Source organism: Chiloscyllium plagiosum, chromosome 15 (assembly GCF_004010195.1).
Source record: "Chiloscyllium plagiosum isolate BGI_BamShark_2017 chromosome 15, ASM401019v2, whole genome shotgun sequence".
In the NCBI taxonomy this organism is placed as follows: Eukaryota; Metazoa; Chordata; class Chondrichthyes; order Orectolobiformes; family Hemiscylliidae; genus Chiloscyllium; species Chiloscyllium plagiosum.
Genome location: NC_057724.1, coordinates 64,731,249 through 64,757,659, shown reverse-complemented (window position 1 = coordinate 64,757,659; position 26,411 = coordinate 64,731,249). Strand labels below are relative to the sequence as shown.

Below are 26,411 nucleotides of genomic sequence, written 5' to 3'. Positions count from 1 at the left end.
GTTGGTAGGGTGGAAGGTGAGCACCAGAGGCGTTCTGTCCTTGTTACGGTTGGAGGGGTGGGGTTTGAGGGCGGAGGTGCGGGATGTGGACGAGATGCGTTGGAGGGCATCTTTAACCACGTGGGAAGGGAAATTGCGGTCTAACCCACCCTCCCATCCCGGCACCTTCCCCTGCCACCGCAGGAACTGTAAAACCTGTGCCCACACCTCCTTGTATTCTTAATCCTTGTATTCAGGACGATCAAAACAGCATTATACAATTGTATTGTAATTAAAAGTGAACTGACACTTACTGTAATTAACAGAAGGCTGCAGTAAAATCTTTGAGCATATTTTGTTTTTGTTCAGAAAAAGCAAATGTTGGTTTGGTCCCTGCCCCCAGCTGTGAACTGTCCTCCTCTGGTTTTCTGTCCCACCTCCTCACTTTCCTCGTGGTTCTCTTCAACTCACCTCAGTCACAAGACTTCCCTTCTGCTGCTTTGACCATCCTTCACCACCTCTCAATCTCTGACTAATCTTGTTTGTAAATCCCTTTTGTCCTCGCATACTACCATTTCAGATCCAATTTCTTTTCTCTTCCTACATTCTTGAATGTAGCTGCTTCCTAATTCTCTTCTAACCCCAATATCCACAAGCTTCAGCTTGTCCAAAGTCTTGTAACATATCTTGCATCAATACACAGCTAGCCATCATTCCAGTATCCCTGACTTTACATAGAACACTACAGTGCAGTACAGGCTCTTTGGCCCTCGATGTTGCGCCGACCTGTGGAACCAATCTGAAGCCCATCTAACCTATACTATTCCGTTCTCGTCCATATGCCTATCCAATGGCCGTTTAAATGACCTTGAAGTTGGCATGTCTACTACAGTTGCAGGTAGTGTGTTCTAAGCCCCTACTTCTGAGTAAAGAAGCTACCTCTGACAGTGGTCCTATATCTCTCACCCCTCAATATAAAGCTATGTCCCCTCATGCTTACCATCACTATCCAAGGAAATAGGCTCTCCCTGTCCACCCTATCTAACCCTCCTGATTATCTTATATGTCTCAATTAAGTCACCTCTCAACCTTCTTCTCTGTAACGAAAACAGCCTCAAGTTCCTCAGCCTTTCCTCATAAGACCTCCCCTCCATACCAGGTAACATCCTAGTAAATCTCCTCTGAACCCTTTCCAAAGATTCCACATCCTTCCTATAATGTGGTGACCAGAAATGTACACAATACTCCAAATGTGGCTACACTAGAGTTTTGTATAGCTGCAGCATAATCTCATGGTTCCGAAACTCAATCCCTCTACTAATACAAGCTCACACACCGTATGCCTTCTTAACAACCCTATCAACTTGGGTGGCAACTTTCAAGAATTTATTTACTTGGACACAGAAGTATCTCTGCTCATGTACATTACCAAGAATCTTACCATTAGCCCAGTACTCTGCATTCCTGTTACTCCTTCCAAATCTGTTTTGACCTGTTTCCTGAGTTGACCATGAAAAATTATTTGCAATATATGCATTTTCCATTTAAGCTCGTTTAAACCTGACACCAGCCATAACTTAGAGTTGAAGCCAAAGATCAAATCTTATTTTCCTAGCTGTTGCCCCTAATCATTGACTCAGTTGTGGATCAAGAATCTGTGATTAGTGCAGCCTTGAATATAGTCAAAGACAGTGTCCACTGTGCTCTGAAGTAGAGAATTTGAAAGAATAATGATGCTTTAGGCGAAGAAATTCTTTCTAATCTCTCCTTATTCTAAAACATACCCCATAGTCCTCTATAAAATCCCCCCTTCATCCCAGGAGTCAATAGAGTATTCCTTCTCTGAACAGCATTCAATGCAAGTATGCCCATTAAAGGCTCATCTCGGACAGCTTATGGTGTGTCAGCTACTTCACGTTCAAAGTATCCAAACTGTAAGGGACCCCACACATTTTTCTTTTGAGACAATAAACTGGAAAATGTAAGTTGGTTACTGCTGTATAACTAAAATGTACCAAGTTCGTTTTTTGAAGATTAGTTGGGTTTGTAAGGTGTATAGCTAAGATATACACATGTTACTTTCAGAGCAGTTAGGTGGATGTTTTGTAAACCAAATTAAAACCAGGAATCTTTTGAGTTGAGGGGGGACTTCCTGGCGACAGCCTTCGGATTGGTCCAGCTCCAGTTTGTTCTACACCTGCGAGTGCTGTGTAGCCCAGAGACATCAAAGTTTGCAAACAAGGAACATCTCTCTCTGTGTGCAAGTGGAAAAACAAAGTCTTAAAATCCAGACACTGAAAAGAGAGATTTCTAACACAAAAAAAAGTCCTTGGTTCAACTGATTGGCTATTCAGTAGACAACGTTTAATTTTAGCAATTAAAAGAAATGATAAATGACTCTCTAACTTGGGATCTGTGGTCAAACTGGTATTTTCATGAATGAATATGTTTGGGGCTTATGTTAGAAGAGTATAGTTTGAGCAGCACAGTAACAAATTAGTATTCTTTTTAACCATTTGTTTAGGAATAAGTTTGTTTATAATAATTTTTTTTGTCTTTTAATGACAAAATCTATTGTGAATTATTTGTCATGAATAGCAGTAAGTTAGGCAAATTGATCACCTTGGTGATTGAAATTAGCTATTTGCACATTTTGTAATGGCTTGAGGAACAGTGGGGGCTCAATTTATCACCACAATCTCCCCAATGGAGTCATAACAAAACTGAGTACCTACAGTGTACTCCGCTGAGTTCCTGTTAAACACTTAATTCATACCTTGATGCAAGAACCTCGATTTCATTCTTAGGTTTGTCCCAACGTATGGGCTGACTGACACATTTCCAATGATGCATTTACTCATCTAATGGTACCCAAGAAATCCAGATTCATTATTTGTTCATGCCGAGTTTGTGCAAACAATGAAATTATAGTTTTCTATTTGCCTTTTCTAAACAAAAAAGTGCTTTGAGTTTGAACATTTTGATTGTGCCTTCAGGAGAAATGATGCAAAATTTAATTTATTCCTTTCTCCCCCATTAAGCATTCTTATAGCTGGATACAAGGATAAATTTGAATTTTTTGTAATATTTCTCCTAATACCTCTGTTCCTTTATAAAGGTAAGGCTCTGTTTTACACTAAATGATAAATAAAATCTTACTCTGCTCAATACAGGAATCTTGAAGAGCCAGTGATGACTTACAAGCTCCATAGAGAACTTGTCTCTGCCTCCAGTAAGTGTGTTGGCTTTTGTTCTTGTTCAGCTCTGACGATATCTCTCTCCGAGTGCTTCACTTAGCATTAGGGGTGGGGGTCTGTGGGGAATAGGAATAATATCATAGTGTTCATTGCGACACAGGAATTCAAATCCCTTCACTGTAGCTATGAAATGTCAACTCAGTTAAATGGACCAGGAATAAAGTGTGGGGGATGAGTAATGATGAAACTACTAGATTTTGGTTAAAACCCATTGGCTGACCAATGCACTTTGGGGAATGAAGTCTGCTGTGCTTACTAGTTTGGCCTATGTGTAATTCTGGGTACGCAACAATGAGGTTACTAAACTCCATTCAAGGGAGGCGATGGCCGAGTGATATTGTCATGGACTGTTAATTGAGATAATGTTCTGTGGACCTGGGTTTGAATCCCGCCATGGCGGATGATTTCAATTAAATTCTGGAATTCAGAGTCTGACTATTCCAATGTCATTTTTGGGGAAAAAAACCTTTCTGTTCACTCATGTCATTTAGGATATCCTTACTGTCATCCTTACCTGGTCTGCCCTACTTGTGACTTTATACCCACAGCAATGTATTTGACTTTTAAGTGGCCTCTGGGCAATTAAGGATGGACAAAATGACTCAGCAATGCCCTCATCTTGTGAATGAATTAAATGACCGAGCAAACTGAGTTAATTTGCACCACCAGCACCCACCACCACCACTGCCACCACCTTCTCAAGGGCAATTAGGCATGGACAATAGATGCTGGCTCAGCGGTAATGACCAATCTAACAAACAATATATTTTTAAACATTGTCACCCAGTGTAGACCTGAGTTGGACAGACAAGAAAATTCTGAATAAGAACTTAAGAGCTAGGAGCAGGAGTAGGCCATCTGGCCCATCGAGCCTGCTCGGCCATTCAATAAGATTATGGCTGACCTTTTCATGGACTCAGCTCCACTTACCCGCCCTCTCACCATAACCCGTAATTCATTTACTGTTCAAAAATCTGTCTATCTTTGCTTTAAAAACATTCAGTGGAGTAGCCTCAACTACTTCACTGGGTTGTGGAATTCAACAGATTCACATCTCTTTGGGTGAAGAAGTTCCTTCTCAACTCGATCCTAAATCTGCTCCCCCTTATTTTGAGACAATGCCCCCTAGTTCTAGCTTCAGTGGATATCACCTCCCTGCCCCTATCTTATCCATTCTCTTCATAATTTTCTATATTTCTATAAGATTCCGCCCTCCCCCCTTCCCTTATGAAAACATACAATATTAGTAATGCTCAGCTGGTCAGGCAGCATCTGTGGAGAGAAACGGATGTTAACATTTCAGGCTGGTGATCTTTTATCAAAGCCAAAGAAGATAAAACTGTAATATGTTTTAAACCCATGGAACAAGGGAAGGGGGCAAAATGACAAAAGGGAAGGCTTGGGATGAGAGTGAATAGTCGGAGAGGTTAAAAGTGACCAAGAGTGGCAATTAGTAAAGAATCTAAAGATGTGTCCAGCTGAGGAGTGAATGTCTGAATGTAAAATGAAATGGTTAAAAAAAAAAAGTGAGACAAGACCAACCCAGTCAAAAACGAAAGAACAAACCAGTAGAGACAAACTTTATGATCCGATTCCGTGTTGAGTTCAGACGGCTGTAGAGAGCCAACTTGAAAGCTGACATGTTGTTCCTTGAGCTTCACTGGAACGCTGACATGTCTGTCCATAGTCCATTATTGAATGGGAGCAACAGAGAGAATTAAAATGACCATTGACTCAAAGATCAGGGTCATGCATGTGGAGAAATCCCTGCATTTGACTTTGTGCTGAGTTGGCTGGGATATAAAGATGTATCGTAGAGCATAAGATATAGGAGCAAAGTTAGACCATTTGGCCCATCAAACTGCTCTGTCATTCAATCATGGCTGATGTATTTCTCAAGTCCACTCTCCTACCCTCTCTCCTTAACTCTTGACCCCCTTACTAATCACGAACCTATCTGTTTTGGTCTTAAATATGCTCAAAGATTTGGCCTTCACAGTCTTCTGTTATAATCCATCCTTGGGTTGAAGAAAGTCCTCCTCGTCTCCGTTCTAAAACATTGTTCTTCTCTCTGAGGCTGTGCCTCAGGTCCTAGTCTCTCCTACTATTGAGGACATCATCTCCAGGTCAAGTCTGTTCAGACTTTGAAATTTGCAGAATACAAATCAGCTTCCCCCTGATCCTTCCATCTGCCTTGAGTACTGACTCAATATCCTCAACCGCTCCTCATGTGACAAGCCCTTCATCTCTGGGATTATTCTTGTAAACCTTCTCCCAGCTCCCTCCAAGGCCAATGCATCTTTCCTCTGGATATGGGTCCAAACCTCTTCACAATGTTCCAAATGCAGTCTGACCAGAGCCTTATACAGTCTCAGCAATCCATCCCTGTTCTTGTATTCTCGTTCTCTTGAAATGAATGCTAACATTATATTGCCTTCCTAACTGCCAACTGAACCAGCATGTTAAGCTTAACAGAATCCTGAACTAGGATTCCCACATTCCTTTGTGCTTCAGGTTTCTTAAGTCTTTTCTCCATTTTAGAAAATGGTCTATGTCTCTATTCTTCTTACCAAAGTGCATAATTTCCCACCTTCCCACGTTCCCACGTTGTGTTCCATCTGCTTCCTTGCCCACTCTCCTAGCCTGTCTAAGTCCTTCTGCAGCCTCCCTGCTTTCTCAACACTATCTGACCCTCCACCTATCTTTGTGTCATCTGCAAACTTAGCCACTATGCCCTCAGTGCTTTCATTCAGATTGTTATTGTATAATGTGAATAGTTGTAGTCCCAAAACTGATCCTTGTGGAATTCCTTGAGTCACTGGCCACCAACCTGAAAAAGATCCCTTTGTCTCCACTGTTAGCCAATCCTCTATCCATACTGGTACCTTGCCCCTAACACCATGAGCTCTTATCATAGCAGCTTCCTGTGTGGCACCTTGTTTAAGGCCTTCCAGAAATCCAAATAAACCACCTCCACTGATGTTCCTTTGTTTAACTTGTTCCTCAAAAAGTTCGAACATGTTTGTCAGCCATAACATCCTCTTAACGGAGCTGTGCTGACTCAGCCCTATTTTACCATGCACTTCCAAGTACGCTGCAGTTTTATCCTTAATAATGGACTCTAAAATTTACCAAGGGTAGGGTAACTGGCCTATAATTTCCCATCTTTTGTCTCCCTCTTAAATAGCGGTGCTACATTAGCCATTTTCCAGTCCTCCGGGATCCTTTCTGATCCCAGTGATTCCCGAAAGATCACCACCAATGCCTTGCTTTAGGAATCCTGAAATGAAGTGCAGACTATTTGTGCTGGTCATGTGGGTGATGCTGGATATGTGGCCAAGTGCCAGTTAAGGACAGGGAGTTAGGCTTCGTTGTGTGGCACCTTGACGCTGGGTAGCCTCCTGACATTTTCATGATGATGACTTGAAGAATGTTACTTTGGTAATTTACACAAGACTTACTCTTACCCCAGAAAAACCATCATGGGGGTTGAAGGTACATGAGAAAATTAGTATGGGGGTGTAAAAAGAAATGGGAAAGACTGATCATCTACCTGCCAGTGTGTGGACAGGGTGAAAGAATCAATAAATGCCATATATTGACCCTTCAATTGAATAATGAAAGCAGTTATTTATTATAAATTGATTTATAATAAATAATTGACTTAGCATTATTAAATGATGCTAAATATGAACTTACTTTAAATTTTCATTCATCAGATGTGAGCAGAGCTGATATTTGTTACCCATCCCTAATTGCCCCTGAGCAGGTGCTGATGAGCTACCCCCTTGAACTGCTGCTTTCTATCGTGCATAGGTAGACCCACAGTGCTACCAGGGAGCTTAAGGATATTAGTCATTGATGATGACAAGTGGTGATGTCATTCATTCCATTCAGAATGAGATGAATGCAGTATCGACTATCTCGTCTTTGTTCAGAATTAAGATTGACTGACAGACTGACTGGCTGTGTTTAATCGCTGTCTAATATACGTTCGTGGCTTGGTTAGGTCATAGAAGCAAAAGTGTTTTTCTTCAATCACTTTTGGTGTGGTGCAGTGCACAACTAAGACACCTCTTCAAGAATCATCTTCCTGAATGATTTTGAGCAGATTTGTTAGATCTTCCTATTTGATCTCATTGTGAATACATCAAAGTACATTTTCAGCATTTTTGAACCATTTTGTTATCCGTTCTCTGATTGTGGCAAGGCCAGAGTTTACTTACAGTTCTTAGTTACCTTGTGAGAAGTTGGTAGACCTTTTCAGTCCTTTTTTACAGTGGATTGTTAAGCCAGTAGATGGAGTGCTGATCATTTATATCTTGCTAGTGGCAGACAATCTTTGCAAAGTTGGGAAATCAGCCACTTGCTGCAGAATATCCAGCCTGCCAGCTGCTGTAAGATCGCACAATCACTCTCTCCCAGTTGGTCTCTGCCCTCTTCCAGGTGGCTTGTGCCACCCGAAGGTGCCAAAACGAACTCCGCTTGTGGTCTGAATGCTGGAACAGTTGAGGACACACCCGGCCTTCAACCTTTCAGGGCCCTCTGCAGCTTGGTCACCAATCAGCACATTCCTGTCTCTGGAGATCATGGTAAGGGTCTCACATTCCTGGCTCTGAACAGGTCTTCCAGCATCTGCTGCTTCCCGAACAGCCGTCAGGGAGGGCATGTTGAAGATGCAGTCGGTCCTACAGATGAGTTCATGCGGGAGAATCTGCAAAGTTACAGGCCTTCTCCCTGTCCTTCCCTTTGCTCTCTGCAACACTCCTGTGTGAGAAGAGAAAACAACGGTTTGTGAACTATCCATTGAGCAATTACTTAAATTGACTTGCAGAGAAATCTCCAAGACACAGCCACCTACCACTTAACTTGCATTGTCCGTCCTTGGTCAGATTTTCCATCAGTCTCCCTCATCTGCTCTTCCTGCCATTTACATTCATCCCTTTGTTCTCACCATTCTAATTGGTTTGACGGGAAATTGTGATCGTCTGCTGGTTAACATTGGGTGTAATTTTGTTGGGAAACCTCCCATTGATGCCTCATATACGAAACACACAATTGAATCAGATGATGTTATTGGATCTCAAGGTGTGAAGGCTGGACGAGGTAATATGGTATTGAAGTTGGAAATGAAATGTGTTGAATGTCTCTTTCCATATCTACCCTAACCTTGACCAGTGATTGCTGTGTTACAGAATCTGACAACCTGGATTACAGACTTGGTGCCATTCACTCCTTGGTGTATAAACTACCAGAGAAAAACCGGGAAATGCTGGAACTTATAATTAAACATCTCATGAAGTAAGTATCACAGGAACCAATTTCTCAGAAGCTCACCATGAGGCATTTGACTAGTAAATGGTTCCATGTTTTAAGAGTTGGGGAGTTAAGTTGATATGTTTGAGGTGCTAACATGCAAAGAATGTATTGTCCAGATTCCAGCTATTTAACCCATTTTCGTCCACGTCTGTCTTCCTGGTTTTATTTGCAGAGTAAAGCGATGATAAGTTGCATGTTGTGAAACTTGGAAAGGGTTCAGTAAAGATATACAAGAATGTTGCCAGGGTTGGAGGATTTGAGCTACGGGGGGAGGCTGAAAAGACTGGAGCTGTTTTCCCTGGAGCGTCGGAGTCTGTGGCTTATAGACGTTTATAAAATCACGAGGGGCATGGATAGGATAAATAGACAAGGTCTTTTCCCTGGGGTGTAGGTTTAGGGTGAGAGAAGAAAGATATAAAAGGGACTTAAGGCGCAACCTTTTCAGCGGAGGGTGATGCGTGTATCGACTGAGCTGCTGGAAGAATTGGTAAAAGCTGGTACACTTACAGCACTTAAAAGGCATCTGGATGGATACATGAATAGTAAGGGTTTAAAGGGATATGGGCCAAGTACTGGCAAATGGGACTAGATTAATTTAGGATACCTGGTCGGCATGGTGAGTTGGACCAAAGGGTCTGTTTCTGTGTCACTCTCTAAGTTGAGTTTGAGGGCACCTGCCCACATTGATGGAGCTTTGAGGTGGCTGAGGAGGCCAATGTATGCCCAACAAATCCACATCGACTCTCCGAAGAGTATACCACCAAAACCCGTTCCCCATTACTCTACCTTTACCTCTGACTAATGCGTCTAAACTACACATCCCTGAACACAATGGGCAATTTATATGGCCAATTCATCTAACCTACACACCTTTGGATTGTGGGAGGAAGCTAACGCACCTGGAGGAAACCCACACAGACACTGGGAGAATGTGCAAACTCCACACAGTCGCTTGAGGCTGGAATTGAATCCGGGTCCCTGGCACTGAGGCAGCGGTGCTAACCACTGAGCTGCTGTGCTGCCCTGTGTGATTTGATTTGCTCTCAAACAGCTATATGTTTTTGGTTTCAAAAAACAAAAGACAATTGAAAACAGTGACATAGCAAATATGTAAAAAAGATTTCATTTTTCGGCTTGTTTCACACCTTACAATGGTTTGACCTTGGGCAGTAAAAGATATTGAAAAACATTGGCAGTTAGCTAAGGGAAAGTTGTGGTAATTTCTTTAGTGCACTGTCTTTGGACAAGTTCATCATGTTGTCAGTGCAGCCAAACATTTTTTTTGTGTGATTATTGTACTACAGTGTCAAATCCGGGAGCTTCTTTACAGCATTTGGGCTTTCAACTCTGGAAACAGACTTCATACTGTCTTTGACAGTCTCTCGTGATCGAGAGTGGTTGATGTGGTCAGTGCTTTGTTGCTGGGGATGTTGTTCTGAGCAAGAACTCTGACATTGGCGCTTCTATCCTGACCATGGATTTGCAGAGCCTTAAGGAGGCAGCACTGGTGGTATCTCTCCAGGGTATAGAGGTGCCTGCTGTAGATAGTCTGCCTCTCTGAGACTGAGCATCACTGCTGCCAAGTAGCCCATGAGCTTGGTGCTGGTCTTGAAGTTGTGCTCTTCAAATGCTGTCTCCCTCAGTAGCCCAGAGTCCACCCTGACACACCTGAAGGTAGTGTTGTACTTCATTTTTGATATCTGTCCATGTTGACCATAAGTTCCCATGATGTGGCAAATGGTCACATTGTACAAAGCCTTATTGTGGATTTTGATAACCCAAGAGGTGCAGTGTAATGTAGTGGGGACAGGCTGTTCTGAATATTTTTAGTTTAAAGCCCATGCTCTTCTGTGCCTCAGTTGAAGCTGTTGACGATGACTTGGATCTTCAGGGGTAGAGATTGAACAGATTCCTGTTCCACACCAACAGGGAGCTGCAGTAACTCCAGAGGCCAGTATCTGTCACCAAATAACCCTTTATTTAAACGCAAACAATCCTTGACCCTAGTACTGCCTCTTCAGAGTCAGCTATTGGTGTCTGTAGCTGTGACACTCCCCTTTTTTACATTACCAGCCCCAATTAGGAAACTCCCTATTCTGAGGTCCAGCTGGCTGCCCTCTTACAATCACTGCAGCAGCTTGCTCAGAGTGAGCTGAAGCATTGCAGCAAGGAAGATTGGGTACAGCGACAGAGTGATGGTGCAGCCATGTCTGACTCTGATACGTGTATGAATTAGATCTGCGGCAGCCCTATTGTTTAGGATCACTGCTTCCTTGTCATTGTGAACTGGCTGGAGAATGGGCACCCAAGTGTTTTGGGCAACCAAAACAGAGGAGGTTTCTCCATTTCCAAATGAGAAACTTGAAGGGAGAAATGAAAGTCACTGTCTCAAGTTGAGTATTCCCATGCTGCACCACCACTTAGTTCCACTTTTAGGTTATGCTCAAACGTATCTGTTTGGAAGTTATATACTTCTCCACTCCTGGACAGGGGATAGTACTTAAAACAACAAATGTTGGAGATCATAGCAGGTTAGACAGTATCCATGGACAGAAGGCAAGCTAACATTTTGAGTTTAGATGACTTTTCAGCCCTGCTTTGATGAAGAATCATCTAGACTTGAAACATTAGCTTGTTCTCTTTCCATGAATGCTGCCTCCAGCATTTGTTTTCAGTACAGATTTCAGCATCTGCAGTAACTTGTTTCTATCTAAGAAAGAGTACTGACCTTGTAACAGATCGGTGCTAATAATGTCTGGATAAAAATGACTTCATCTTTTATTCCTTTTGTTGCAAACTTCTTACATCTAAAGTGTTGAGAAAGTGGTGAATTTTGATTATTGCTGAAAAAACTAAAGTACATACTTGTAGAAGTTTCAATCTGATTCCTTGTTGTGCTTTTGCAATAGTTGAGTGAGAAAGGCATGAACCTGTCTGTTCTCTACAAAGTCACTTTGACATTAAACTGCAGAGCATTCTCCCTTCTGTCTTCTATCTTCTCCCTTCTGTCCAGTCTTTGTAATTTTCATCTGTTCTTGGGACTCTACTGTTTTGGTCTCCTTTATTTGCAATAGGGTATGTTTGCATTTGTAACAGTGTAGAGAAGGTTCACTCGACACATTCTTGTTTTACCTTTATCAAGAAAGTTCACAAAACAGGCCTTCATCCATTGAGGTCTAAAAGAATGAGCGGTGAGCTTATTGAAATTTATAAGATCCAGAGGGGTTCTGACAGGATGGGTATTGGGAGGATGACTCCTATTCTCCGGGAAGAGCTGAGGGTCACAGTTTAATAATAAAAATTTAAGATGGAGTTGAGGAGAATTGTTCTTGAGGGTTGTCAGTTTCGAGAATTCTTTACCCAGAAAGCAGTGGAGGTTGGCTCATTGACTTTATTCAAGGCAGTGTTTTAGATTTTTGGGCGTCAAGGATTCAGGGGGGAGGGGATGGGGGTTGGGCAGACAAAGTAAATGGGGATGAGGTCACAACCAGATATTCAATAAAAAAAATAGACTGGTAGAGCAAGCTCCAAAGTGTGAAAAGGAACTGACATAGGCCAAAGTCTTACATTGCTGTTTTGGTATCTTTAACAAAATTGGCATTTATTGTTTATTGACAAAACTGGGGTCCTTGGTGGGTCATTTTTAGGAACCAATGACTAGTGGCATAGAACCAGCTGTACACAGGACGGATTGGACAGGATTGCAGGTTTGTCCCTAATGAGTATTCGAGAAGCAGGGCTGGAATGAACAGGTGTACTCTTTTTTGCTCTTGCTTTGTGTCATCAGCAAATGACTGTGTTCTGTGTTTGTGCAGTGTTTGTAGCCAGAATAAGAAGAACTTGATGACTGCTTTCAACATGGGGGTGATCTTTGGACCGACATTAATGAGAGCACAAGAAGATACAGTTGCGGCCATGATAAACATCAAGTTTCAGAACATTGTTGTGGAAATCTTGATTGAGCATTATGAAAAGGTACTGTCAAATCCGAACCAGAAGTGAAAGGACTATTTGGGAATGCTTCGCTGCTTATGCTGTTGTTCATGCTTGCTCGGCTTTCCAGAGACCTGTTTCCAAAAAATAATAATAATTATAGTCAAGTTAGGAATCAATTAAATAGTTGCTTTGAGCAAGAAAATATTTTTGCTATGTGATCTCTCCTATTGGCCACATAAGTGCTGCAAATTGTAGCAACTAAGCTGCTAATAACGATTCGTGCTCAGTCATCCAGTCCACAAGGTCCTACACTTCCGAACTGGTCTTTAATATGTTCACTGGCTCCAAACATTGGTAGCGTTAAAGGTGTGACTACTGGGCTTGGGTTCCTTTGGTTGAGGAGAAGGAAACTCATAGGTACTGCAAAGTGCCTTTGTGCAAGGGACCGTATAAAGTGGCAGAATAATGGGGTGCAGAGATGGTTAAAGGCAAAAAGGGTAGGTCAAGAGTGAAAGACAGATTTTTGTTAATCATATCATAAAACTAGATCCTAATCGAAAAGAGAGGGATGTTTATTTATATTGTATTGTTTACAACCTCAAGACATTTCAAAGTACTTTACAGCCAATAACATACTTTTGAAGTGCAGCTGTTTCTATGCAAAATATGACAACGAATTTGGGCACAGCAAGGCCCCACTATGAAATGATACCTGATATTTGTTTTCAGTGATGTTGTTTGAGGGGGTGAATATTGACCAGGTAACACTCCTGGTTTTCAAAAGATGCTCTGGGATCTTCCAAGCCCAGCTGAGCATGTCACTAGGCAAGTAATCCAGAGATAGAGGCTAATGCTCAGGGGTCACAACAGTTCAAATTCCCATTCTCATATGCTCCTTTGCACAAAGACACTGTGCAGTACCTATGTGTAATTTAGAGTTTCCTTCTCCACATGCAAAGGAGCCTGAGTGCAGTAGTCATACCTTTAATACCACCCATGGCAGCTGATGGAGTTTAAATTCAATAAACAAATTGGAGTATCAGTTTCAATCATAGTTCCATAACACTATCATTGCTTTAAAAGAATATCTGGTTCATTAATGTCCATTTAGGGAAAGAAATCTGCCATTCTTACCTAGTCTGGCCTACATGTGACTCCAGGCCCATGGCAATGTGTTAATTTTTAACTGTCCTTTGAAACGGCTTGGTGGGCCGCTCAGTCTGAGGATAATTAGACTTGGCAGCAAATTTGAGCCTTGCCAGCCATGCTCACATTCTATGAAATCATTTGATTTTTTTTTCTTCTCATGGCCTGTGAATGTTGTTGATGAGGCCAGTGTTTTCTGCCCATTCTGAATTGTCCTTGAGCTAAGTGGCTTCCTACTGCATTTCCTGGGGTGTTTGAGGCAGTTCCGTTAACTGAGAGGGTAACATGGCCTTGATTTTAACATTTTCTCTGAAAGATAGCACTTCAGGCACTGCTGCACTCCCTTAGCGTTACACTGGACAGTCAGTCTAGGTGAATGTTCAAATCTCTGGAAAGGCGCTTAGAGGCCACAGTGTTCTGACTCTGGAAATATTGCCACTCAGCCACAATTAAGATTTATAATAGTGGCCTCTATACAGTGGAATATCTTTTTTTTTCACTTTTGATTTAATAGTTTTGTTTTTGCCGTTCACATAATAAAACATATGGCCGGAACTTGGCACATCCACCACACAACACTGTAAAGAACATGAACTTACCATATAACAACATGGTGTCAACCCACATCCTAAAATATTAAAGCATTCAGCTTCACTCTGCCTCTCTTCTATCAAGACTCCTTTCAGAAAGTGTGCTGTGCCCTCAGGTTTCTTCACTAAAGATTAAACTGTGCTGCAAAGAACTGTTGTGATCTTTAAATAAATATTGTTAAATATAAATCAACTGAACAGTGAATCCTGATGACCCTGTTGAACTGGACTGGAGTTACTGAACCTGATGACTTGAGGGAGCTGGATTAACAGTGTGTAACTGAAACTTGTGTTAATTATTTGTTCAAATCTAGCTGCTTCTCTCTGGGTGGCTCAATAATTCCTCACAGGAAGCATCCTGCGTTAATGACTGTAATGTTGCTGCTGTTAATCCAGTGCTCTGACACAATTTGAGCTTGGTACACTTTCCCAGTTCCCTGCTGGAGGTACAAATATGCATCTGGAATTTCCTTGGCTAGTTCCTTGATCTCCCATTGTTGTCTTCAGAACAAAAGCTTGTCTAACAAAGGTGAGGGCCACAGGTTGGACAGAGTCCACAGAAATTCTATCCTTGAGACATTTTTAAGTGAAAGCCATTGAAGAAATGAACACCATGGGGGTTGGTGAGGAGAAGCTCTGAAAGAGATTCTGAAAATGTCCCTCTACTGTTTTTTCAATTTTTCAGATTTTTAAGTTCCCACCAGAGGAGAATGCGGCTCCCCCAGTACCACCCCCCAGAGCCGCACCCAGGAAGCGGCAGCCAATCACAATCTCCAAACGTGCTGCCCGCCCTCGGACTAACCTCGACTCTTCCTCTTTCAAGGATATGGAAGGTCAGTACCGGTGTCTTTGCCATTTTAAAGCAACATGATGTTGTGAAACTGAGCTTTGTTCATATACTCTGATGTGACTGATGATTTTGTGTATCAAGCTCCACGAAGGTTCAATGCTGGGTCGAAGTGAGAGAGGAAAGAGTCTGGTTTCTGCTATCTAGTACACGTGGTCACATTCTTAAAATCCATCTGCCTATCATACATCCATTACTGGGGGAGGCTTCTTTCTCCTCCCCTCGTGCAGGAACTCTTGTGATGCTTTCATTCATGTCTATAACTTTCCACTTCATTCACGAGTTTGTGCTTGATCTTTGTTCATTCTTTTCTGGGAATATGGGTGATTCTGGCTTGGCCAGCAATTGATGTCCACCCCCAATTAACTTTGACAAGGTGGTGGTGAGCTGCCTTTTTGAATTGCTGCAGTCCATGTGATGTAGGTAGTCTCAGTGTTGTTTTACAAAGAATTAAATGATGTTGACCCAATGAAGGAATAGCAATGCAATTCCAAGGCAAGATGGCATGAGGCATGGTGGGAAACCTGCATGTGGTGGTGCCCAGGTGCACCCGGTTGCTTGTGCTTCTGGGTGGTCATGGTCATGTGTTTGAGAAATGAGGAACGTTTTTGCAAGTGGCTGCAGTGCGACTCGAAGATGATGTGAGCTGCCATTTTGGTGGTGGTGGAGTGATTCAATATGGAAGGTGGTGGGTAAGGTGTCAATGAAGCAAGCTACTTTTCTTGGATGATGAGATTTTTTTGTTTGTTGGAGTTGCACCCATCCAAGCAAGCAAGACTTATTCCATCCCAATCTTAGCCTTCAAATTGTAGATGATGGATTGATTTTGGGAGTCAGAAGTTGAACTATATACCACAGAATTCCCTGATCTTGTAACTACTGTCGTTGTCTGGTCCATTTCAGTTTCTGATTACTAACAATCTGCAGAATGTTGGTGCATACGTTCCTACAGTCTTGGCCACCTGTTGATTTTTGGCGTTTAGAAGATCGAGGGGTGATTTGTTCAATATTTCAAAACATGAAGGAGGAAATGTTTGCACTGATTTGGAGGGTTTAGAATGGGGCAAAGTCTCCTAAGTTTCTAAAAAAAAAAAGTCATGAATACTCACTGAGGAATGATTATATTCCCTGAATGTTCTTTCTGCAATTTTTCAACAAACTCATTTGCATGGAGAAAAGTCTCTCTTCACATACTTTGGTCTGGGAATTTTCTCCTCTGAAGTCGGTTTGCTGTGTAGATTACCTACTCTGGTACTTCCCGTAAGTTGAACTTCAACTGTGCCATCCTTAATTACTTCACTTGCCATTCACTGGCCATATCCAGTTCATTGTACAGTGTGGTAATAGCTTCTCCCTTTATTGCTAGGATGCCCACTTCCCTGAATTTTTCCTGGCCATTAAACTTGCTGTTGCTTGTAACTACTCCTACCAGGAGACCTACCGTTGTATGCCATGTTCGTGTGTCTTGTGCCACCCTGTACTACCTGTTGTAGCCCACTTGCATTTGCACTGACACCCACCATCCAACTACATCTCAATCGGCACCTTCTTCTGCAGCGCTCTGCTTTTCCTTGAGCAGAGATCTCTGTAGCTTTTCAGATTGGTGGCTTTCTGGTCAAATGATCAAAATACCAAAATTTTCTTTTTGTGGATGTCACCTTTTGAAGTTCTTTTTTGCTTTTACAATTTTTAGCTTACAGCTAAATTTTTAGCTTACAGCTTACAGGAACAGGAGTAAGCCATACAGTTCCTACTCTGCTATCCAATGTGTTCATGGCTGATCCTTTATTTCAAAGTCATGTTGTGGTCTCCAAAGTTGCCCTTTGCCTTTTCTTTCATGTGGCTGATGAACAACTATGCCAAGGGGCAGGAGCTGGTTAACTAGATTCTGTGCCTGTCCCTTACATTCTGTAGTATTGAAGTAGGGCTGCGTTTTTCTTTGTCTTTGATTTGTACTCCTAAGACCTTGATTTTCTTTCACAAATCTTTTAATTATTGTCCCATTTTCTGAAGCATGCAGGAAATTGGTAGAATGTAGAACCTTGAGATTTTTTTTTATTCCCCATTTTCAAGTTTGAGTTTTCTTCTTGCTCACACATCCTTCACAAAATTTCAACTGGCTATCTCTATCCTTCTCTATTTTGCAATGCGATTCCCGTTTTGTCCTAAATGTGCTAAACACATTTTGACTGTTTATGTAGGAGGCTCATCACTTTCCTCCTGGTGCCTTGCGTAGTAATGTTGCCCTTCACATTCCTGAGTCCAACAGATAAGGAAGAAACAAAGCTGTTCTTTGCATTGAGATAAATCATCTGAATCTGGGTGGTGGTGAGATTAGCTTTACAAATGCAGCGTAAAAGTGAGCCAGCTTTCTGCTGCCTTACTACAAATGGGTAAGCAAGCTAGAAAGCACAAAGGTGTAGATATTGGCTGAAGACAGGAGGAAAGATTGATTTTTCTAAGTTCAATAACTAGATCTTTGCTCCCAGTAGCTACCTGGAGAGGTAGCTGGTACCCAGAGATCTCTGCAAAATATCTTTGGCAATCTCACACAGTTGGCATGACCAGCAATTGTTTGAGCATAATACTTCTTTTCCATAAAATTCATTGCAACATCTCACTAAGCTTTGTTTTCTCTGTATAACTAGAATTAACATTCTAGAGGATTTACCCACTGAGCCATTAGCACGTAATGAGCCTCTGGGATGAAGATTTACACTGAACCATTCCAAACTGTGAGCATATTAATTAACTGTTACACTGTGAATAAATGCTGCAATTATAGTGCAGTGCCCAGCTCAGCCCTCCCACCTCAATCCTTGCCTCCATTCTCATCCAATCAGCCAACGTACTCCGTTGGGTAATCTCCATTGGCACAATTTTGGAGAGCGGATTGCTGCTTCCCACTTGGACTTTCCATGCTCACTGAAATGTAGAGTAATGGAAATTTCTCGGCATTGCCCTTTGCCCTTTTCTTTCATGTAGTTGACAACCAACTATGCCAAGGGACAGGAGCTGGTTAACTAGATCCTGCGCTTGCCCCTTACATTCTGTAAAGTTGAAATAGGGCTGCATTTTATTTTCTCTTGGATTTGTGCGCACAGATATATTTCTATTAAGCAGGCATTTATCGGCCAGCAATGCTGGATGTTGATTTTATGGCGTTGATCGTTATACGTGTCTGTAGCTCTCGCCGCTTGGCGCCAATGCTTGTCTCTTTTGTGAGGCCAGTGTTGTCTGGTTCGATCAATTGCTTGCAGCTGTTAGCTGGATAGCCTATCAAAATCCTTGTTATTCCTTTTTTTAAATATGTTTCTGCAGTTTAATTACACAGTCTGTATGTCAGAATCCTAATTACAGGGTTGGCATTGAAGGAATTTAATTCAGTGAGCATGTGTTAGTAAGAGATGCCCACCTTTTTTTCCCCCCAATTTTTGTTTCCATTTGTGATGGAATTATGTGACTGCACAGCTTGCATGGCACAGGGCTGCCTTTTCACTGACTCCCTGACTGAGAGAGGGGGAAGGGGTTTTGATGAGATGCAGATAAAATCTGATTAACGCAAATGTGAAACATGAAGACCATTTCATGCTCTGAAATGTATCCCTCTCAGCTTCCAGCTTTCCCAGATGTGCCTTCTATACTTTGAGTACCACTTAAGTTTTCCGTCTCTATCCAGTCACTGGAAGATTATTCCAAATGTTTTCTACCCTTTGTGTAATGTTCGTGTTGATTAGTTTTACTTTCCACTGTGTGACTGCTGACATAACAGGCCTAGCTCATTAATGAATGTTTAGAGCAGGGTTAGGCGTGCTATATCCTAGCATCATTACAATTGATTAGATCCGCAAAGTCTTTTGGATACTTTAACTTGTAATTCCAAAAGTATCTCTCAAAAGGCTGCTATAAATTTAAGTGCTGTTGGGAAATTTCCCATGTGGGACCCATGGAATGTTGCGCCTGTAGAATGTCAGGGAATTTTTAAAACAGCGAGAGAATAGAAAATGAGAGACTTGACTATTTTCCCCCACAACCCTCTTCTCAGAACCTTCCATTTGTAGGCTTCTTTTCAGTGGTTTGCCATTCCAGGAGTTTACAAACAATGGGCTGGTTTGTGTGCTACTGGGCGAAGGTGTATTAGTGAACTGAGGTTCATATGGGGGAAAAGAAAGCTGTTGTGTTGTGAAAATGATAAACGAACCACCCGCCAATAACCCCTGCATTGCAAGTAAAAGGGTTTTCTTACTCTAAGCACTAGAAGCCAGATAGCTAACAAGGCAGTCAAAATAAAACATTAGGACTCTCTCACTTTGCTGCCATACAGCCAACTGTTGAAAGCAAATGTGATGAGAATTTCAAATAATCTGCAGAAACCAAGAATCCCCAAAATTGACTGTTAAATTATTCATTTGCCACTACCTATTCTACATTAACCACACAGAGATTGAGCTTTTATCTTTTATTGGACTTGCTGCTTATTACTAACCTGAGTGTGTTGTTATTCATTCTTTTAGTGCGTAGTGACTGACAAGTTCTGACTTTCATTAACCTAAGAGTGCCTGGTTAAACTGGGTGTCTTCTAAAACATAAATTTATTTGGTTTGGGAGAATGACGCCAAAAGGTTAGGGGTCTTTTGTTCAAATTAAGTTTGTAGGAACCAACTTGGGAAGAGGGGAGGTGAGATGAGGGAAGCCAGTTCCTCCCCTTCTCATCTGCAAGTGCCACAATTTGAGTGATTCGGTCTCCAAATGTGACAACCTAGGAAACCCCACCCAGGGTCTGGTCGTGTCAAATTGGAGGACGGTCTGTCATCTGGACCCATAGACAAAACAAAAGAATTCGGGTGGATAAATTGTCACTTTGAAACTAATTTTAAAGAAGAAAAAGAACTGCCAAAGACTTTGTGCCACAACAGCATGTAAATTCATATTTGTTGCACGTTCCTGGCAAAATTAGGGGAAGTAATTTTTTGAGGGTTTAAAAGTTCTGTTGCATAAGCAGTTAGTTTTTGCTGAGAATTTCTAGGATAAGAATCCAACATTTCCAAAGGGTTGGCTGAGTAGTTTACAGATGGAAATTGAGGATGATGAAATGAATAGATTAAATGGACTCAAGCTAGAGCAAAGGAAGAAAAATAATTTTTTTAATTCTCTCAGGATGTGGGAGTCGCTGTAGGCCAGCACTTATTGCCTGTTCCGAGGTGCCATTGAGAAGGTGGCAGTGTGCTGTCTTGAACTGCTGCAGTCTGCATGCTGTGGGTAGAAATGGGAAAGAGAGTGAGCTGTAAGAGCAAGGAGAGAAGAGAATTTCAGGAAAAGTGATTTGAAAGTGTGTTTGAACTAAGGAAACTTCAGTTACAGAACAGGAACTCCGTTGTGTTGCATGAAGACACTGGCTCAGTCTTGATCGCGGAGGATACTTGGTTTGCTCATTTGATTGCTAAGTTTAAGGAGACAGAAGCATGGGGGTAGCATGGCAGTTAGAGGTCACTCTAACATTTGATCCTAATTACTGTAGATAGGCTTTCGGGAAAAGCGCGTGAGTTTTGCTTCCTATTGTCTAAGGGAAGAGTCCCAGATTATGAAATAGTGAAAAAAAGACAATTTTAAGTGCATTTGAGTTAAAACCACTGTCATACCATTAAAAATTCCATACTGCCTGACCAGATGTACCTGGAACCTAAAAAGATTGTGTGGCCACTGATGAAAAACGTCAATTAATTATCCTTGAGGAATAATTCCCCTCCCAAAAGAGAGGAACGTAGAGTTATTGGGTCCAGACAGGCAGGCACGTTGGCCAATGATGGTGAGCTGATCCACAAACCCCTATTTCCAAAGTAAGCCCCCTCTACCACCAACCAACTGGAAAGGTGCGAGGTAGGTGAGTGATAGGGAAGAGCTGGGAGCCTTCCTCGGGACAGAATGTTTGATAGCTTTAAAATGAGGCCAAAAGAGTTGTGTTTCAACTGCCAAAAAATAGGGCAAGTCCTGCTCAACTGCTGGAGGTTATGGGAGAAACCAGTGGGATTTATCGGAGAACCGGGGACCTTGGATCTAAAGTAGCTGGCTACATTTCCTCAAGGTGAGGCAAGCAAGCCTGTTGGGTACTGAGGGTCAGCTAAAATCTGCTACTGGGAAAGGGCATGATGTTCCCACCAGAGTGGGAGAGCATATGCCTTTTACTGGGTGCAATGTGATCTTGTGTCGGGACCAGTAACTGTGGGAGTAATCCCCAGTTTGCTGAGGAGCAAGCAATCCTGTCTACAGGCAATGACTTGGTGGAATCAAAGGTAATAGGTAAAATCAAATGAATTTTGGGAAGCCCATTCAAGTCTGAGAGACTGACTGGCGTGGCACCACCTCTGACTGTATAGGGTTAAGCAGTCTATGGCCAGACCAACTCAGCCAGTGGAACCTGATGTAATGATACAAACAGCACTCCCTCTGGTCTGGCTATCTGAAATCATTCTCAGGACTGCAGAGGACCACAAAGAGTTAATAAATAGGACTGTACTTGCAGCTCAGAAACCCAATCCACTGTTTGAAAACACTAGTCCTGGCTACTCACATTGAAGCTGAGAGAGAAGTAAACCTCAAATACCACAATGTTAAAATGAGGTGTTGGTGAGGAAACAGATCTTCATGCTGACTGGCAATTAGGGAGTAGGCTGGTAGTGGGTGGCACTGATGTACCATGGAAAATAGTGCAAATACCCCCATGGTAAACTCATGGAGAAAGTGATGTCACATGGTGCACAGGGTGTTCTAGCTAGGTGGATAAAGAACTGAGTTTAGATCAGAGTGGGGCTGGAAAAGCACAGCAGGTCAGGCAGCGGCAACAGGAGACAGAGCAGTAGTTGAAGGGAGTTTCTTGAAATGGAGAAAGGTGACCAGTGGCGTTCCAAGGGATCAATGCTGGGGCCACTTGCTTGTTATATACGTAAATGATCTGGAAGAGGGCATTGTTGGTCTGATCAGTAAGTTTGCAGATGACAGGAAGATTGGTGGAGTAGCAGAAAGCATAGGGTACTGTCAAAGAATACAGGAGAATATAGAAAGACTGGAGAGTTGGGCGGAGAAGTGGCGGATGGAGTTCAATCCAGGCAAATGTGAGGTGATGCATTTTGGCAAGTCTTATTCTAGTGCGAACTATATTGTAAACAGAAGAGCCTTGGGAAAAGTTAATGAGCAGAGAGATCTGGGAGTTCAGGTCCATTGTACCCTGAAGGTGGCAGCACAGGTGGATAGAATGGTCAAGAAGGCATATGCTTTGCTTTCCTTCATAGGACGGGGTATTAAGTTATAAGAGCTGGCAGGTAATGTTAAAATTGTACAAGACATTGGTTCGGCCGCATTCAGCATACTGTGTACAATTCTGGTCGCCACATTACCGAAAGGATGTGGACCCTTTGGCAAGGGTGCAGAGAAGGTTTACAAGGATGTTGCCTGGTATGGAAGGTGTTAGCTACGAAGAGAGGTTGAGTAGGTTAGGATCCTTTTCATTAGGAAAAGGGAGATTGGGGGTGGGGGAGAACCTGGATTGAGGTTTACAAAATCATGAAGGGTATAGACAGGGTGGATAGAGATAAGCTTTTTCCAGGGTGAGAGATTCAATAATAAGAGGTCACTCTTTCAAGGTGAGAGGTAGAAAGTTTAAGGTGCACGCACACGGCAAGTAATTCACACAGAGGGTGGTAGGTGCCTGGAACGCGTTGCCAGCAGAGGTAGTAGAGGCAGCCACAGTAGATTCATTTAAGGTGCGTCTGGACAGACACATGAGTAGGTGGGGAGCAGAGGGATACAGATGCTTAGGAATTGGGCGACAGGTTTAAACAGTAGATTTGGATTGGCTCAGGCTTGGAGGGACGAAGGGCCTGTTCCTGGGCTGTACATTTTCTTTATTCTTAGTTCACAATTCCAAAGGCTGGTAATGTTGTATATGCCATGTCAGGTGGGAGAAAGTGAGGACTGCAGATGCTGGAGATCAGAGCTGAAAATGTGTTGCTGGAAAAGCGCAGCAGGTCAGGCAGCATCCAAGGAGCAGGAGAATCTACGTTTCGGGCATGAGCCCTTCCTGAAATGTCGATTCTCCTGCTCCTTGGATGCTGCCTGACCTGCTGCGCTTTTCCAGCAACACATTTTCTGCTATGCCATGTCAGGTGTCATTTTCACTGGCCACCAACCCACAAGGAGTTTTAACATCCTTGGTTTTAACATTGAAGAACCTGCCAAGGTTGCAGGAAAGCGTCAATCTGCAGTAAGACCTACTCCTATGCCTCTTGTGCTGGCTTTTGAGGACCTCTTTAGCAAGATGTTAATGGACTGTGTGGGACCAATGCTAAGTACAAAAGGGGCCACCAGTGTATATCTCCTCCATCATGCACCTGACTACCTGTTTCCCAGAGGCTATTCCCTTGTGAACCATTTCAGCTAAAATCATTCTTAGGGAATTTATCCAATCTCTCATGTGGCCTGCCCATTGAGATACAGTCAGTCAAGATCCAAGTTTAATATCCAAAACACTCCAGAACATCCTGGGTAACCTGACAAGGCCTGATCCAGCAGAAGCCTTCAGCCTATTACAGATTGACACCAGCAAACCTTAAATGACAATGACTAGGGCATGGTGCTATGAGTGCTCCCATGGTTGATGTAAAGGTCTAGGTCACTTCACTGCCAGGAAGTCACTTGCACAATCAACCAGTTTTGCTCTGGTCAACTTTGAATTAGTTTATGGGCAGCAAGTGTAGTGGCCTCTGAAACTATGCTTAGAGAGGTTTTCAGAACAGAGGAATGAGCACTCCATATTGAGACACTGCAGCAGAACTCTGAGGGCATTGACCTGTGAAGCAATCTGAGAATACTTGTAAATCTCCCAATGTTGCAGAAACCAAAGGCAGTCAAATGTGCCAGGGCCCAAACCTTGCAGCCAGAGGACTATCTTTTAAAGTTCCTACCAATTTTGGATAAACCCTTAAAGATGCTGTTCAAAATAGCAAAGAAGTTGAGGGAAGTGAATTATCTGACCAAGACCCCAGACTGGGGAGAATAAAAACAAAGTTTATGTCATGCTTGCATGATAAAGGAATACCGTCACCACGAGGGAACGTACAGGTAATGAACAATCTGTCCCATTGCCATGACCTATAGGATGAGGGTAGGGATAAATTGGAAGGAGGTGATGTGGGTATGACCCTACATTGAACCTCCTCCTACTTGCCAACCTGATGTAGAAATACTAGCAAATTTAATATCCACATTTGCCACCTAGTGTAGATCAGCAAATGGACTTAACTAGGCTTTTTTCTGCCTGCATTAATGGGTTTATGTGGAGACCATCTTGGTAGCACTACCTTAGCTTTACATGATGTGGATGTAGGAGAAGTCCCACCCAGAAGTCAACACTCTAATTGACTAGGTTCAGAAAAGCTGGTCGAGGTTCAGGAGATGAACTGTACACTGGAACCCAGTAATGGTAGCTGGAACTGCCCAGTTGTGCTCCTGCCCAAACTATACAGTTCCATATTGACTACTGTAAGTTAATGCAGTGACCAGAATTGACCCCTCCCTGATACCTGGTTGGAATATTGCATAGGTAGGGAAGGTAAGGTACCATCAACTACCAAGACAGGCTTAATCAAGATACTGGCACATTCCCTTGACTGTCCAAAACAAAGGAAATCTCTGTCTTTGTCATCCCAGGTGGGTTATACAAATGTCAGGTTATGTCGCTTGGACTCTGAAATGGCCCATTCAAGGAATGATGAATCCATAACGTGAGGAATATCTTGTTGTGTAGTGTACCTAGAGGATCCAGTGTACAGCAGTTCCTCATAAAGATGTCAGGAGCAATCTCTCTTCTGAAAAATTATTCCTCAAAGAGCAAGTTCACTTAGGCCAGAGTGACTTTTTGACTCTCCAATTTTCTGAACATACTAGGTAACATCTTCAGTGGGCCTCTGGACAAAGCACTGCTGATGTTTTCTGCTTTCTATTTATATGTTTGGGTTTCTTTGGGTTGGTGATGTCAATTCCTGTGATGTCATTTTCCGAACAGATGAGTATTGCCCAGGGCTGCAGAGTATAAGCACACTGCTCCAACAAACATATTGCCTTGGACCCTATTTACCACCCCCTGAGAAAAATTAACTGATAAAACTCATTCTGTTGTTAACCTAAGAAACCCTGGTTAAATTGGCTTCCTTTAAAAACATAATTTGGTCTGGGAGAAAGGCATCCATATGGGAGGGATGCTTTATAAATTAACCTTGTTATGACCAACTGAAGGAGCAGGTAATTAAAGAAGGGAAGCTGCTTAAATAATCCCCAGTTTCCTGGAAGAGTGTTCGCGCCAACAAAACTCGAGCTTAACACCATCCGGATAAAGCAGCCTCTTGGCTGGCATTACAGCCACAAGCACCTATCTCCATCACTGCTCAGTAGCAGCAGTGTGTACCATCAACAAGGTGCACTGCTGAAATTCACCGAAGGTTCACAGACAGCACGGTCCACGACCACTTCCATCTAGAAGGTCAAGAGTACCAGGTATGGACGACATGGTGGCTCAGTGGTTAGCGCAAAGGACCGGGGTTTGATTCCAGCCTCTGGTGACAATCTGTGTGGCGTTTGCACATTTTCTGCATGGGTTATCACCATGTGTTCTGGTTTCCTCCTCCAGTTCAAAGATGTACAGGTTAGGTGAATTGACTGTGCTAAATTGCCCATTGTTTTCTGGGGTGTGTAGGTTATGTGCATTAGTCAAAGATAAATATAGGAGAATGGCTCTGGGTGGGTTACTCATTGGAGGGTTGATGTGGATATGTTGGGTCAAATGGTCTGTTTCCAGACTGTAGGGATTATATGATATGGAAACACTATTGCCTGCATGTTCCTCTGCAAGCCACTTCCCATCCTGACTTGGAAATATATCAGTGTTCTTCACTGTTGCTGGGTCAAAATCTTGAAATCTCTCCTTAATGGCATTGTGGATCACCCCACAGCATGTGTGCTACAGTGAGTGAAGAAAGCAGCACACCACCACCTCAAGGGTAACTAGGGATAGGCAATAAATGCTGGTGAGTCAGCAATGCCCATGTCCCATTAGTGAGGAAGAAAAATTTGCCTTCCCACCCCAATAATTTGGAAGCTTAATAGTTTGTGGTATCCTGCCAAGCACTTTTTAAAAAAACTTGGGAAACCTTGCCTGGGGACACAGGAGAAAGTTGGTCTCACTCTTCTCCCCAACTTTTCTCCTTTTTTTTAATTTTCTCCCCCCCTTTTCTTTTCTCCCTCCTTCTCTTCTCCCCCTTTTTTCTTTTCTCCCCCCTTTTCGCTTCT

General features: G+C 42.6%; 1 protein-coding gene across 5 annotated transcripts in view; it reads left to right on the top strand.

Annotated features, from left to right (window-relative positions):
* ophn1 (oligophrenin 1) overlaps positions 1-26,411 on the top strand; it is a 202,129-nt gene that overhangs the window by 128,620 nt on the left and 47,098 nt on the right. For all 5 annotated transcript variants that reach the window (XR_006313821.1, XR_006313820.1, XM_043705052.1 and 2 more), the window contains exons 16-19: positions 3,153-3,211; positions 8,432-8,537; positions 12,371-12,530; positions 14,913-15,060. Coding sequence is in view for 3 of the 5 variants with exons in the window: in XM_043705052.1 (XP_043560987.1) it covers positions 3,153-3,211; positions 8,432-8,537; positions 12,371-12,530; positions 14,913-15,060 (473 nt within the window). In the remaining 2 variants the exon portion in view is untranslated. The remainder of the gene's footprint in view (positions 1-3,152; positions 3,212-8,431; positions 8,538-12,370; positions 12,531-14,912; positions 15,061-26,411) is intronic.